At 42.3% G+C, this 16,554-nt stretch overlaps 1 protein-coding gene across 1 annotated transcript; it reads right to left on the bottom strand.

The window, feature by feature from the left end:
* Positions 1-6,895: 6,895 nt before the first annotated feature.
* On the bottom strand, positions 6,896-8,534 carry LOC113589373 (retinal cone rhodopsin-sensitive cGMP 3',5'-cyclic phosphodiesterase subunit gamma-like). The gene is made up of 3 exons (XM_027028994.1): positions 8,389-8,534; positions 7,927-7,967; positions 6,896-6,972 (listed from the first exon to the last, which is right to left on the bottom strand). Exons 1-3 carry the CDS (start codon positions 8,532-8,534, stop codon positions 6,896-6,898), a joined length of 264 nt encoding a protein of 87 aa, XP_026884795.1.
* Between the last annotated feature and the right edge of the window lie 8,020 nt (positions 8,535-16,554).

The following is a 16,554-nucleotide window of genomic DNA, read 5'->3' as shown; positions in this document are numbered from 1 at the left end:
GCTACACCTGAACTGTTCCTGACATTAACCGTGACTCTGAACGTTTCCTGACCTGAACTGTTCCTAACTGTGCCCTGACCCTGACTTTAACCCTAAACTGTTCATGACACTGACCCTAATAGTCCCTTTTGTGACACACAATTTCTGTATGATCTGGGCCAACAGACAGTTGGATTAAACCTGTTGGAAAGAGGTTTAATTTCCTCCTGTTCTTTGTGTGTATAGGATATTTAGATTATTTGTGGAGGTGTGGAAGTATCTGTGAATCTATTTGGTTTTGTGATCTACCCCATTTAACTGTAATTGATATTATGATGTGGAAGCATTTAGGAGTAACAATGGTTCAGCCATGAAAAAGTAGGCCATGAAGAAGTAGACCATGGATAAGTAGGCCATGAAAAAGTAGGCCCTAAGGAAGTAGACCATGGAGAAGTAGATCATAAGGGAGTAGACCACAAAGAAGTAGGCAATAAGGAAATAAACCATAAAGAAGTAGGCTATGAGAAAGAAAACTATGAAGAAATAAACCATGAAGAAGTAGACCATGAGGAAGTAGACCATGAAGAACTGTCACTGTCAGAATAGTGGGAGTGACATCAGCACAAGAACTGTGTCAGTGTTTGTCAGAGTAGTGGGAGTGACATCAGCAAATGGACTGTCTGTCAGTGCTAAGCATTGTAAGATCACTAAACATTGGCAAGCGTTGTAAGAACACTGCATAGTGCTAAGCGTTGGTAAGATTAAGATGTTCAAGATGGCGCCGGTGAGGTCGGCTGCCGTTACGACTGCTCTGTCCACACCTGGCACTTTTTTCACCCTTTTCGCTATCTTCTTCGCTCTTTTCGCTCTTCCCGCCCTTCCCGCTATCCCTGATATCGCCACAGTCTTTCTTTCTACACCACTCTTCTCTCTACATCTCATACAGCAGAGATGCTCTTATTTCTCTTAGTCTACATAACACTCACCTCAAGCCATCTCTAACCCTGGACCCAAGATGGCCAACGGAGATCCTGAGGGAGAACAAAGGACGCGACGGGAGGAAATGGCCTCGAGGAAAGCAAGCCGGCGTCAGGAACAGGCTGAGGGCTCGGGCACACCGAGCTCCCTTACCCAGCATCCTGCTAGCCAATATCCAGTCTTTGGACAACAAGCTCGACGACCTCCGGGCCAGGATAAAGGTTCAGATGGACATTCGGGACTGCAACCTCCTCTGCTTCACCAAGTCATGGCTGATCCCAGCGTTACTGAGCCACGCTATCCAGCCAGCCGAGTTCTTCTCAGTTCACCGCATGGACAGGATGGCAGATTCGGGGAAGTCGAGAGGTGGTGAAATGTGTGTGATGGTAAACAACAGCTGGTGCAGCAATGCTAATGTTGTTACTCTCGCCTGCTCCTGCTCACCCAACCTGGAGCTGCTCGCCCTAAAGTTTCGTCCTTTCTACCTTCCTTGGGAGTTCACTTGGGGCATCATCAACACCATGTACATCCCACCCCAGGCCAACATGGACACTGCACTGTGGGAAATTCATGAGGCTCTCACACAGTTTCAGGCACAGCACTGAGACGCTGCACTTATCATAGTTGGGGATTTTAACAGCACTAACCTCAAGTGTGCAGTGCCCAACCTTTATCAGCACGTAACCTTCCCCACCATGGGAAAGAGGACACTAGACCACTGCTACACCCCATACAAGGACAGCTACAAGGCACTAGCTCATCCACTGTTTAGTAAGTCGGACCACACCGCCATCTTCCTCATACCAAAAAATAAACAAAGGCTGAAACGGGAATCTCTGGTTCAGAGGGAGGTCGCATGCTGGACAGACCAATCGGTGGCCGCTCTACAGGATGGTCTGGATGATGCAGACTGGGACAGCACCGATGATGTTAGCGAGTTTACGGAGGCAGTAGTAGGGTTTATTGGGAAACTGGTGGACGATACAATTCCAAGAACCACCATCAAGAAATTTCCCAACCAGAAGCCCTAGGTGAACAAAACCATCCGCGAGGCTCTGAACTCTCACACTACGGCCTACAATGCAGGGATCATCAGCGGGAACATGGACGAGTACAAGTCTGCAGCATACGGAGTGCGCAGGGCGGTGAGGGAGGCGAACTGGCACTACAGGAGGAAACTATAGGCACAGTTCCAGCTGGCTCTAGATCCCTGTGGTAGGGACTACGGACAATCACAGACTACAGAAGCCCACCCACCGGACTGATGAGCATGGATGAGTCTCTGGCAAACAAGCTAAACACGTTCTTTGGTTGCTTTAAGGTTACATCTAGCAGCGCTAAAGCTAACAGGGCTAGTCCTAACAATGCTGATGGTGCTATCGGCGCAGCCAATGGAGCATGCGCAGAGTCCGCCATAGAACAGCGCCCTCTCATCATCATGGAGAGTGACATGAGGAGAGTGTTTAAAAGAGTGAATACCAGGAAGGCGGCAGGACCAGACTGTATCTGCAGTAGAGTCCTCAAAGCCTGCGGAGACCAGCTAGCCCTGGTGTTCACCAACATCTTCAACCTCTCCCTGACACCCGGTATCGTCCCATCCATCTTTAAGCGATCCACCATCGTCCCCGTCCCAAAGAAACCTCGACCCTCTGGCCTCAATGACTACTGCCCTGTTGCGTTCACATCAGTCGTGATGAAGTGCCTTGAAAAGCTAATCAGAGACTTCATCACCTCTTTACTGCCAGCCTCCATGGACCCACTGCAATTTGCATACCGCCACAACCGTTCCACTGATGACGCAATTGCACATCTACTCCACACCACACTGACCCACCTGGACAAAGGGAGGAGTAATTATGTTAAAATACTGTTGGTCAAATACAGTTCAGCATTTAACACTATCATCCCCTTCTGACTCACTACTAAGTTGGAGGATCTAGGACTGCATCTATCCCTGTGTGGGCTGGATCTCCAACTTCCTAACAGACAGACCACAATCAGTATGGGTGGGCAACTGTGTCTCATCCACCCTCACCCTCAGCACTGGAGCTCCTCAGGGTTGTGTCCTAAGTCCCCTGCTCTACTCATTGTACACTTACGACTGCGCGGCCACTTCCAGCTCCACATTGTCAAGTTCGTTGACGATACCATCGTCATGGGCCTCATCTTGGAAAACGATGAGAGGGCCTACCTGGAGGAGATTAAACACCTGGAAAACTGGTGCCAGGGAAGTAATCTCCTCCTAAATGTCAGCGAGACAAAGGAGCTGATTGTGGACTGCAGCAAGAAGCAGGAGCAGCACTACCAACCTGTGAGGATCAACAGAACCATGGTGGAGAGAGTAGATAGTTTCAGGTACCTTGGAGTTCACATCTCGCAGGACCTGTCCTGGTCCCACCACGCCAAATCCCTGGCAAACAAGGCTGGTCAACGTCTTTACCACCTCAGACACCTAAGAGACTTCAGACTGCCCTCCAAGGTACTGTGGAACTTCTACACCTGCACTATCAAGAGCATCCTCACGGGGAACATCACAGTCTGGTTTGGGAACAGCACCAAGCAGGACAGACAAGTACTCCAGAGGGTGGTGCATTCAGCAGAGCGCATCACTCATACGGAACTTCCCAACCTGCAGACCATCTATTACAAGCGGTGCCAGACCAAGGCCAGGAGGATTGTGAAGGACCCAACCCATCCCAATAATAGGCTCTTCTCTCTGTTCTCTCTTCTCTCTGGAAGCACTTTCATTCCCTGAAGACCAATAGAGAGAGACTGAGAGACTGTTAGAGAGAGATTGTTATTTACATCATGGTGGTGGTCCCCACAGTTTATCAGTTGCCCTGATTCAGGGCCCGAATGGCCTGTGGGAAGAAGTTCCTCTTCTTATGTGTTTTTGCTGGTCATTGAAATATTGTATGGGTTTAATTCATTATGTTTGCATGTTTATTCTTATGGTGGTTTCTTTGTACTCTGTGCCTTTGTGTTCAGCTAGCCTCTGTGTTTCCTAGTTTATGTTATAGCCTGCTCCCCTGTTTGTTTCCGTGTGTTTAATTTTAGCCTCTGTGTTTAGTTACTCTTGTATCTTAGCCCTTGTCCCGTTTAATCATGTATCCTTGTGCTCTCCGTGTCGGCTCTATGACCCTGGGCTTTAACGACTCTGATTTTGGATTTGCCCATAATAAATCTCACTCCTCTCCGCACATGCGTCTGCCTCCTCAATCTAAGCATTTTAAGCTCACTATGCAGGACTAAGCATTCATAAGATGCACAATGCTAAGCTTTTGTAAGATCACTGTGCAGAATGCTAAGCATTGTAACAACACTATGCGTATTGCAAAGCAATGATAAAATCACAATGGGTAGTTCTAGGCATTTGTAAGAACACTATGTGTAGTGCTTAGAGTTGGTTTGTTGTGTTGTAAGATCACTGCGTAATGCTACGCGTTGGTAAAATCACTATGCATAGTGCTAAGTGTTGGGAAGATCACTGAGCAGTGCTAAGAGTTTTAAGATCACTGTGTAGTGCGAAGCATTTGTAAGATATCTTTGCATAGTGCTAAGAGTTGGTAGAATCACTATGAACAGTGCTAAGTGTTGCAAGATCACTATGTGCAATGCTAAGCCTTGAGAAGATGCGCAGTGGTAATCATTGGTAAAATCACTGAGCAGTGCTAAGCATTTTAAGATCACTAAGAATTGGTTAGTATTGTAAGAACACTATGTGTAGTGCTAAGAGTTGGTAAGATCACTGTGCATGGTGCCAAGTTTTGGTAAGATCACCTTTCATAATATTAAGTATTGGTAAGGTTACTATGTGCAATGATAAGTGTTGGTAAGATCATTATGCATAGTGCAAAGCACTGTAAGATCACTATGCGGAATGTTAATCATTGGTAAGATCGCTTAGTGCCAAGCATTGGGAAGGTCAGTATGTGCAGTGCTGACCATTGGTAAAATCACTATGCACAGTCTTGTGTTGGAAAGACCACTATGCATAATGCTAACCATTGGTAAGCTTTAGCACTGGTAAACGTTGGTGTTTTATGGCATATAGACTATGTATGATGGCGTACACCTTGGGGTAAGGTGTCCCTATTCTTGTTGGGTTAGAGGGGGTGAGGTGAAGTGTTGGGTTAAAGGAGTAGTGTGAAGTGTTGGGTTAGCGGGGTGTGGTGAAGTGCTTGGTTCCAGGCTGTTTGGCGGGCTTGGAAACTGTGTTCCACTGTCTGTGTGACAGGAGGAGAGTGTGGACCACAGTACTGCAGGCGTTAGCGTTGCTCAGTTTCCTGGGGGTCCACTCTGTGGAGCCTAAACTGCTTTGAGCATTATAACCCAATGTCATGTGAACTGCTCTTTATAGAAATATGTATAAATAATAAATCATTACTTTCAGAAATATTGTTGGCTATTTTTGGATAGTAAAAATTATTTTTTGCTCCTTTTAATTGTGCAATCAGAATCCTCTCATGCTTGTGAGCCACTGGTCTATAATATAGAATAGGGTAACTGACACAATATCCAACAATCAGAGAAAAGTGAGATCAATGGAAGTAATCCACCATATTATTTTGCCCAACACCAAAACATTTCACTTTTTTTCATATGGGGAGTACAAGCTGCTGGTTGTTTAATTAGAACACTTTTTAACTTTAAAGCCAATGGCCATAACACTAGACAAAGTGATCATAACAATGGTCATAACACTGGACATAATGGTCAGTGGAATTTGTCATAAAACTGGTCATAACACTGGACATAACTGGCTCTGGTAGGAGTCAGCCATATCTTCTTTCTCCTTTCAAGTGCTGATTCAATTATCATCATCCCTGATGTAGATAAATGAATATTGAGCTTTGTGTTGATATAGATATATATGGGGAAATATGGACTCAGTAGCTTCATTCTAAACATTTGATCATTTTAAGCTTTACATTTTATGTGCTAGACACATCTCTTCCTTCTGTGGAAATCTACCAAAATGTCCAATATCTCTTAACAGCTTACGGTTTGTGATGGCAAACATTAAATAAACAGCAAACACAATTCTCATAAATTCCCGAGAATGTAAACTTTACTGAATTACCATATCATTACAGATATTCAAATAAATTAACATAAATGTGTTTGGAGGGCAGGCTAGGAGAGGGGACAGGGGACAGGGAGGAGAATGAGGGGCAGGATGGAAAATGAAGAGGGGGAGAGGGTGGAGAATGAGGAGAGGGCGGATTTCTACCTTAATAACTTGAACCATTTCTGTTAATGAATACATGAATAATTATGATTTATAATTATGATTCATCACTGTTGGTTCCATAAGACTAACAGTAACCCTAACTAACTCTAACCCAGATGGAAGACTGCAGACTAACCCTAACCCAGAAACTATAGACTAACCATAACCTCAACCCACACTGTAGACTGCAGACTAACCCTAACCCAGCCCTACACCTTAGACTGCAGAGAAGGAACACGCAGTGTTCATATTAATATTTACACTGTGTTATTTATGCTCCAAGAAAGCTTATCCAAAGGCATGTAATGGCAGAACCTCAGCTAGGAGTTCACTGGATAACATTTATCAGGTGTTATGAAGCTAGTTGAGTCAGGCCAAGCCCATACTCAGGTAAGAAAGAGGGTTGAAAAGGTGGTTTTATCACAATGGACAAAGTCAGTATAAAATGTTACATAATAACAATAAAATGCCAAAAAGAATAATAACAACACATACAAATATGATATGAACTATCATTAATATGTGTGAAGTTATATAAGTCTCTTTTATTATGCCAAGCTACAGCAAAAAAAACATGCAATGTCTCATAACTGCATTAGAGGAATAGGGGGAACTGACTGGGAAGGGTCAGTGAGAAAGGGCGGAGTCACTGGAGTGAAAAAGGGCGGAGTCACGGGTGTAGAGGCAGGAGGCTGGAGACAATGTTTAAATTATGCCGTATTTAGCCAGGTCACTGAGCTCCATATCACCAAAAGCCTCCCAGGGGCACACCACTGAGAAGTCTGAGATATAGGAGAGGGGTCGAGGTAAAGAGAAGAAATTGTTTATTCCTTATTTATTTATTAAGTTTTGTTTTTAACCATCAAAACTTGTCACATATGTATGCGCATATAAAAGAGTGTGTAATATTGATATGAGCTGTGTCTGTGTATGTAATAAGTTGTGTGTAATGTTGGTGTGTGTGAGTGTGTGTAGTGTTGATATATGCTGTGTTTGTGTATAGATATATGCTTTGTGTGTGTGTGTCAGATGGAGACACAAGTCAGTGACTTGAACTCTGATGTATTTTGAAAGACTTGCGATTCGACTTGCACTTTTGCTTAACTGACTCACATCTCTACTTAAAAGACATTTAAGTTATTTGAATAAAAGTCAGTTATGATAATATTTTTATTTAATTAATTTTTTACACACTGAAAGGTTGGCATGGACAGCAAGCATGTTAGCTAGCTAACCCTAACCCTTACCCTAACCGTTAACCTAGCCCTAAACCTAACCTTTACCGTAACCCTAATTTTGATAAAAAGTGTGCTGGCCAGCTAGACTGATTAGATAATGAATACTTTTTCTAGTGAGCTTCATATAATTTTAAGTAGTAATGTTCTAGCTTTTGTAGCTGCATGCTCCATTGTACTACTGCCATGTTCTTGTTAGCTAACATTATTTTGTAGACCAGCATAAATGTAACATTAGGTTTCAAGTTTTTGTGGTTCATGTGACGAGGCCTCAGACTCAGATTCTTTTCCAGACACACTTGCATCAGACAAAGTGACTCCTGACCATCTCTGGTGAGTGGATGTGTGTGTGTGTGTGTGTGTGTGTGTGTGTGTGTGTGTGTGTGGGTATACATGTGTATAGATATTTATGGGAGTCTGTGTGTGCATGCATGTGTATGCATACGTGTGGGTGTGTACTTATGGGTGTGTGTGTGGGTGGGTGGGTGTGTGCACTCCCACCTGTACCAAGGCCTTCCATTCCAGGAATATCACCACCAAACCTGAAAGTGTCAAATCAAAAATGTATTTCTCTAGCTCTTTTTACAATAGATGTCACAAGGCAGCTTTACAAATGTCCAAAGCCCCCAGTGAACAAGCTGAGGATGACATTGGCATGGAAAAACTCCCTAGAGCATGAGGAAGAAACCTTGAGAGGAACCAAGACTCAAAGGGGGGGTCCCATCCAGAAAGAGGCAGATCAGCCAGTATAACGCCACTCCTGACACACTCCGGACACACTCCTGACACAGTCCACACACACCTCCTGATACACTTAACATTAGAATATGGAGTGTGTGAGTGTGTTTGCTTATGTGTGTGCATGTTTTTGAGTGAGTGTGTATGTGTGTATATCTGTGTGTGTGTTTGTGTGTGTTTTTGAGTGAGTAGGTGTGTGTGTGTTTGTGAGTGTGTGTAGCCCACCCTTTCTGTCCAGGTTTTGGAGCTTTGCTCTTAAATGTGCGGGTCTGCCTCTGTTTAAATTTTGGCGGACCTTTCTTAGGTGTAGTGGGTCCAGCTCCACCTGCTGGCGTGGCCAGGGCGCTTCCCGCTGGGGGTGCTGCATTCATATCTGCCTTTACCTGGGGACAGACACAGGTGATCATACCTGCCTTTACCTGGGGACAGACAAGAGTGATCATACCTGCCTTTACCTGGGGACAGATACGGGTGTTCATACCTGCCTTTATCTGAGGACAGACACAGGAGTTCTTACCTGCCTTTACATAGGGGACAGAAACAGGAAGACAAACAAGTAGAGATGACAATCTCGAGTTCTGTGTCCATGCAGATTTTCTAGGTTTTCCATTGATCTCAGACCATTTATTTTAAAATTATTTTTATTAATGAGTACAAGCACAGGTACATGATGTACATGAACAATATGGCCTTGATGTTTTTTTCTTCCTCTCTCCTCTTCTGACTGTATGCTGCTTAACAGCAGTGTTTTGTTTTAAACTGTGTTTAGGACAAGGTGAGTAAATAGCTATAATTTATATTGGACATTTTGAAAAACATCTGTTCAATTATTTACTGTCATGTATGTTACTACTGAACTGTAGGAGGCAGAAGCAGAAGTGTCTTTTTGGATTAGGACCCAAATCCTAACACTCCCCTACTCTGTCCCTCCTGTAACTCTCTACTCTAATTCTACTCTAATGCTACTCTACTATACTATACTCAACATCTGAAGTCAGACCTTCCTGATAAGTGTTACTGTCCTTTTAGGTCTTAATACTATGTCTTGATTTCCACTATATGTCTGTGCTCTCTCTGATCCTTTCACTCTGTCTGCTTAAATCCCATCCTCCCTTATATCCTCTTCTCTTTCCTTTAATCTTATTAGGATCTCTTTAATCTTATTAGGGTGTTTGGTTTGTCAAAGTTCACCCCATCCTGCTGTGTTATGTAAATGTAATCATTAACAAACTGAGCAATCTTGTAGCCATAGGGATTGACATTGACACCACTCTGATCTATAGCAAAATACAAGTGTTTGACATATTGATTTTATGTGCATCAGGCTTTACTTCTATGACAACACTTTACTTTCAGACAACACATCCAGTTAGGGTAACCTAACCCTAACCCTAACCATAACCACAACCCTAACCCAGTCTCTCATTCCAGCCAGTAGTAGAATCACCTGGACTCACAGCAGTATATTAGGGAATTTACACTTAAAGATTATATAATTATATATAGAGTATATAATTAAAAGAGCATAAAATGATATAAAACAGTATATAATTATGAGTATGAAATTATATATATATATATATATATATATATATATATATATATATATATATATATATATATATATATATATATAAAATTTTATTAAGCAGAAGTATATACCAGTTTAGGCCAGGTGCACTGGAAATGGTTTTCTTACCTGTTCGAGGTTTCTTCTCTGTGGTCTGTGCCTGTTGGCAGAATAGCAGCAATTGTAATGAGAGCTGTCTGTCTCTTTTATAGCTGACTCCTAATCCTTGTGTTTCCAGACAAGTGCAGCATAACCCTGCTCTCCTCTCTCTCACCCCACCCCTCTCTTATGCCACACCCCTTTGCTCTCCCTCACCATTTTCAGATGCCACACCCCCTTCTCTTACTCACCTAACCCCTCTAAACCCCACACCTTCTCTGTATAATGTCTCTGGCCTTTATATTGCTGAAAATGGTATGTGTAGAGAGACATGAGTTGGAAGTGATTCATTATGAGATAACATGTCAGTGATGGTGATCTGACAAATGGACTTGTGCAGTGTTCAGAACAGTTTCATATACGTTTAGAGGTTTCCTGGAAGCCATTGAGAATGTTCCTCTCTCTCTCAGTCTGCTGATCTCTCTTGGAGTGTCTCAGGAACCTTGAGGTTGTTTAATGTCATTAAATCTCACAGTCAAAAAGTTCATTGGCTAAAGCTTTGTGCATCATTAGTTGTTCCAGTGATTTTACTGTATCTCCAACAATGAATCCTGGGTATAATCCTATTTATCAGACCAGACTATAACTTTGTTTATCAGAGCAGACTGTAACCTGGTTCACCAGAGCATTTACGGCATTTAGCAGATATTTACATTTACATTTACGGCATTTAGCAGACATTCATCTGGAGTGACTTACAAAAGTGCTGTGTCATTTACTCATAGAATACATCCTAGCCAGTATGGTAGGTTAGAGTCCAACATACCAATGATCTAGAATACTATAGAAATAGAAGGATCAATACTGATGTCTAGAAGTACAAAATAAATAAGGTCTATCTTAAACAATAAATGCAATAAACAATAAGTACTAGAGTTTGTTAGTCAACATCAGTTTAATAAACAATACCATCAACACAATACAATACAATCACTGTAATAAACAATACCCTACAATAAAGTATTAGTTTAGTCAGTCAACATAGGAGCAAGGTCAGTTGTCATTTAAAAGAGCAGACTGTAACTTGATTTATCAAAACAGAGGACTGGTGCTTTATATGCTTTTTCACCAACTGTAAAAGGATGAACAGTTTGTAATTGATATTATAGCACTTTTTGTCAGGGGCTCTGTGATCTTCTTAAAACTGTTCAGTCTGCTCTTATTTACAGAAAATAATTCTTTTGTGCCAACTTTGGAGTTCTTCTGTAGTCATGTTCTGTCCTAGATGCTACAGTACTAGACATTTAATCTACTACCACGAAATTGTCATCATCTCTCTTTCTCTGCATGGTTTGTCATACTTATTCATTTTGATGGTCTTTTGCATGTGTACTATAATGGAGTGAAAGATATATTTACAACCCATTCACTTCCCCAGTACTCTCCATGCTTGTGCTCACATCTTGTGTTCACTCCAGCCACTAAGCACACAGAGATTTACATACAAACATAGAAAGTTAGGAATCCTTAAGTCTGTAATCTCATTTACAGCTTTTCCACCATCAACTACAGCATTTCACCCTGCAGATGGTGAACCCACACAATGGCTGTTCTTGGCTTTTCATTATAGTAGTAGTGTTAGAAGTAATAACCTTTCATCCAGATAGTGAACCCACATGATTACTGCTTTTGGCCTTTAAAAAAGTAATAGCAGTAGTTATAATAGCAGTAATAGTAATATTGTTAGTAGTATTAGTAGTAGTAGTAGCAATAATGGTAATAGTAGTAGTATTTATAGTAATAGTAGTAGTAGTAGTAATAGTGTTAGTAGTAGTAGTAGCAATAATAGTAATAGTAGTAGTATTTATAGTAATAGTAAGGTCAATACTGGTAGTAGTAACGTTAGCATAGTTGTAGCGTAATGTTATTAGTAGTGGTAGTAGTGGTAGTATCAGTAATATCAGTAGTACCCCGAGTAATAATAGTAATGGTGGTAGTAATCATAGCAGTATTGTTGGTAGGAGAGATAATACTGGTATTTGGGAACCTCCCCCTGTGTTTTGGTGCTTGTACGAGTTCCTCTACTTGTCTCTGTGCTTTGTGGCTTGTATTTATGTGGTTGTGTCCAATATTATTAATCTTGGTTTTTACAGTTTATAGGATGTAAGGGAAAAAGCAGTAGAACGCTGTTGCTGCAGGATTATAATGGAATGTATTTAAACAGAATTGTAGAGGATAATTAAACTGAATTTTATTGGCTGCTTTTTTTCCCAGAAGGCTGCTGGCCGCATTCTAAATGCATTGAACAATGTGTTTTTGGAGTGAGTGCAAGAAAGTACGTGATCATATCACCAGCTGCATGTAGCCTCAAGGTTCATAATAAGTCAGTGGCACATTTATTTTTTGCTCTGCCTGTTTGTAAATATCAGTGAAAACAAATTAATATACATAATACATTGCTCATTTTCTCACTTGGCCTAGTGTATGTATGTGTGAAAGAGAAAAAGAAAGACAGTAAGATATGCATTTTCTCCATATTCTTCTGCATCTGGCACACTGCAGTTTTACCATGGTGCAGTGTGGTATGGCAGTGCACAGGAAGTGAATGCCACTCCTTTTACCCACATCCTGTGGTGGTTCGAGAGTGTGCTTGGCTAGCAAGCAATTCAAGCCCAAAATGAGGCATTCTGGGATTGGCCTGGGATGTAAAACACACATTCTCTCTCTCACACACACACGCGAAAACACCTACAAACCATTGTAAAGTGCTACTGTAGCTGAGAGAGTTATGGGCCTTCCTCAAGAGCCCAACAGTGACTACATGGCAGGGCTGGGATTCAAACCCACCACCTTCCAACTGATTGCCTACATCAGCAAGCAGTGGTAGCCTATCGCTTAAGGTACTTGTCTTGTAATCGGTAGGTTGCTGGTTCAAGCTCTGCCACTGCCAAGTTGCCCCTGTTGGGGCTCCTGAGCAATGCCCTTAACCCTCAATTGCTCAAGTTGTACTCAGTGATCACTGTTAGGTGCTTTGGATAAAAGCATCAGATAAATGTCATCTCCTGTGTCATTAAACCCTGTTTACATTTCAGAAATAGACACTGTGGTTAAATTATGGAATGTAGGGACAATTTGCTGAGGGTTTTTTGTTGTGATAAATGTGGAGGCCATTCATATGCCTTCATGTGGGGAGGTTACTTATCCCTAAGCCCTAACCCTAACCATGCCGCCTCATGGACAGCAATGGGGGAAGTCATTGTACACTTTCAAAAACCTGACCCTAAACCCTCACCCTAACTCTAACCCCTAACCCTAACCCAAACCCACTTCTGTCACTGGGTTTCAGCTAATTAGGAAAATACATACACAAACACATATTTTGAGTGTGGTGTGGGTGGTGTTTTTGCCTAGACATTGACTCTTTGGGTGTGTGAGCATAAAAAAGATGAGGGTCCAGCAAAAATTAAACACATTTAAAAAATAGTAATCCTGCTCAGTATTACAGCATTCACAGGGGTTATTCAATGCTCTGGTCATTTTGTATCAGCACAGATTCCTGCCACTTAGTTACAGTGTTGCATGTACACTCTGCCTGCTGGCATCTTGCATCCTGTTATTATGAGCTGGATTGTCTCAGGGGTTATTCAATACTCTGGTAATTTTGTAGCGTGTGTGTGTGTGTGTGTGTGTGTGTGTGTGTGTGTGTGTGTGTGTGTGTGTGTGTGTGTGTGTGTGTGTGTGCGCGCGCGCATGCATGCATGCGTGTGTGTTAGTCACTGAGTTTGTACATTTGACGTGCATGTGTGTGTGTGTATGTGTGTAAAGCTTGTACTATTCTGTTTTAAACATTTGCAGGTTTACATATTTTGTTAAAACAGTAATTGTAGTCTTAGCATATTATATTTTAACAAGCGAAAAAACTCACAAAGATCTACTTTTGTTTGAAGGTGAACAAATAAATATCACTGTGATTGAAAGGCAGATAGACAGACAGATAGTTAACCAGACAGATTCAGTAACTTTGTTGATTCCCTTGGGGAAAATTTGGATGTTATAGCAACATGTTGGAACACATTACACATGAAACACAGACACATAACTACATGCAGAGAAAGAAACCTGTGGAACAAGCATTTAAAATTTAAACATTTAAAATATAATATAGTTTTAAATTAAATTAATTATATTATTATTATAATATATTTTTAAACTAAATAAATTAAAATAATTTTCAGTTTTTCATTTTTTGGTCCTGATGTTGCTATTACTTGGGATTGCCACATCTATCACTGTGGCCCTCTTCTGCTGTTTGTCTATCACTACTACAGTGCATCCAGAAAGTATTCACAGCGCTTCACTGTTTCCACATTTTATGTTACAGCCTTATTCCAAAATGGATTAAATTCATTTTTCCCCAAAAAATTCTACACACGATACCCCATAATGACAAAGTGAAAAAAAAAGCTTGTTTGGAATTTTTGCAAATAAAAATAAAATTTAAAATTAAAAACCCAAAAAATCACATGTACATAAGTATTCACAGCCTTTGCCATGGAGTCCACCTGTGGTAAATCCAGTTGATTGGACATGATTTGGAAAGGCACACACCTGTCTATATAAAGTCCCATAGTTAACAGGATTGTATCGAGGCACAGATTGGGGGAAGGGTACAGAAAAGTTTCTGCAGCATTAAAGGTCCCAATGAGCACGGTGGCCTCTATCATCCATAAATGGAAGACGTTTGGAACCACCAGGACTCTTCCTACAGCTGGCCACCCGGCCAATCTGAGTGATCGGGGTAGAAGGGCCTTAGTCAGGGAGAGGACCAAGAACCCAAGGGTCACCCGGACAGTGCTTCAGCATTGCTCTGTGGAGAGAGAAGAACCTTCCAGAAGGACAACCATTTCTGCAGCACTCCACCAATCAGGCCTGTATGGTAGAGTGGCCAGACGGAAGCCTCTCCTCAGTAAAAGGCACAAGACAGCCCGCTTGGAGTTTGCCAAAAGGCACCTGAAGGACTCTCAGACCATGAGAAACAAAATTCTCTGGTCCGAAGAAACGAAGATTGAACTCTTTGGCCTGAATGCCAAGCGTCATGTCTGGAGGAAACCAGGCACCTCTCATCACCTGGCCAATACCATCCCTACAGTGAAGCATGGTGGTGGCAACATCATGCTGTGGGGTTGTTTTTCGGCAGCAGGAACTGGAAGACTAGTCAGGGACTGGGGCGAAGGTTCATCTTCCAACAGGACAGTGACCCTAAGCACACAACTAAGATAACAGAGAAGTGGCTTCAGGACAACTCTGTGAAAGTTCTTGAGTGGCCCAGCCAGAGCCCAGACTTGAAACCGATTGAACATCTCTGGAGAGATCTGAAAATGGCTGTGCCCCGATGCTCCCCATCCTACCTGATGGAGCTTGAGAGGTTCTGCAAAGAAGAATGGGAGAAACTGCCCAAAAATAGGTGTGCCAAGCTTGTAGAATCATACTCAAAAAGACTTGAGGTGGTAATTGCTGCCAAAGGTGTTTCAACAAAGTATCAAGCAAAGGCTCAAATAAATTTTGCAAAAATTCCAAGCAAACTTTTTTCACTTTGTCATTATGGGGTATTGTGTGTGTGTGTGTGTGTGTGTGTGTGTGTGTGTGTGTGTGTGTGTGTGTGTGTGTGTGTGTAGAATTTTGAGGTGAAAAAAGGAATTTCATCCATTTCATCCATTTTGGAATAAGGCTGTAACATAACAAAATGTAGAAAAAGTGAAGCGTTGTGAATACTTTCTGGATGTACTGTATGTCTGTTTGGTTAGCCTGGATCTTGTCAGTCTGGATCTGGAAGTCCTACAGGATCTTAGTTCGGTCATTCTCCACCACTGTCAGGGGTGTGTCCTACCTTGTAACTTCCAGCCCATATTCAGCACAAATTCCTGCCACTTGGTTATGGTGTTCCATGTACATTCTGCCTGCTGGCATCTTGCATCCTGTTATGTGCTGGATTGTCTCAGGGGCATCTTTGCACAGCCTGCATCTGGGGTCCTCCCTGGTGTGGTAGATCCCAGCATTTATTGATCTTGTGTTCAGAGCTTGTTCCTGTGCTGCCATGATTAGTGCCTCTGTGCTGTGTTTCAGTACAGCCTTTTCCAGCCATTAGTAGGATTTTTCCATATCAACCAATTCTACTATCTGCTGGTGGTGCATATTGTGCAGGGGTTTTTCCTCCCATGATGGTTCCTGTTTCTCCTCATTTCCATCCTCCTCTGGTTTCTGCTGTCTGAGGTACTCACTAAGCACTTCATCACTTAGGGCCATTATCCTGGTGTACTCCTGGATCTTGGATGTTTCATCCTGGATAGTGGCCCTGACGCTCACTAGTCCTCAGCCCCCTTCTTCCTGATCTGATGACTGGTAGAGTATAGGTGTTGAAATATCTGATCACTGGTAGAGTGGAGGTGTTGGTATCACCACCCCAAGCTGCCCGTAGCCTGAGCATAACTTTGGACGTTTTGTCGTTCTCAATCTAACCCAGTCTTACAGATTTCTCCTTTGTAACATATGAAGGGTTCGGCCCTTTCTCTCACAGGAAGCTGCCCAGGTGCTTGTGCAGTGTCTTGTGATCTCAAAGCTAGACTACTGCAACTTGCTACTTTCTGGTCTTCCTCTAAGAGCCATCAAACCTCTACAACTTGTCCAGAGTGCAGCAGCACGACTGGTCTTCAATCTTCCAAAGT

The sequence above is a fragment of the Electrophorus electricus genome, chromosome 4 (genome assembly GCF_013358815.1).
Source record: "Electrophorus electricus isolate fEleEle1 chromosome 4, fEleEle1.pri, whole genome shotgun sequence".
NCBI classification, from domain to species: Eukaryota; Metazoa; Chordata; class Actinopteri; order Gymnotiformes; family Gymnotidae; genus Electrophorus; species Electrophorus electricus.
Note: the sequence above shows the minus strand (reverse complement) of the source record. Positions and strands in the feature narration are given on the sequence as shown.

What these genes read in the sequence shown, in the direction of transcription:
- LOC113589373 (XM_027028994.1), bottom strand. Translation starts at nt 8,534, where the DNA reads ATGAATGCAGCACCCCCAGCGGGAAGCGCCCTGGCCACGCCAGCAGGT. An exon ending in CCAAAACCTGGACAGAAAGG is followed by an intron (nt 7,968 to 8,388) that starts GTGGGCTACACA and finishes TGACACTTTCAG; the next exon opens with GTTTGGTGGTGATATTCCTG. An exon ending in AATGGAAGGCCTTGGTACAG is followed by an intron (nt 6,973 to 7,926) that starts GTGGGAGTGCAC and finishes CCTATATCTCAG; the next exon opens with ACTTCTCAGTGGTGTGCCCC.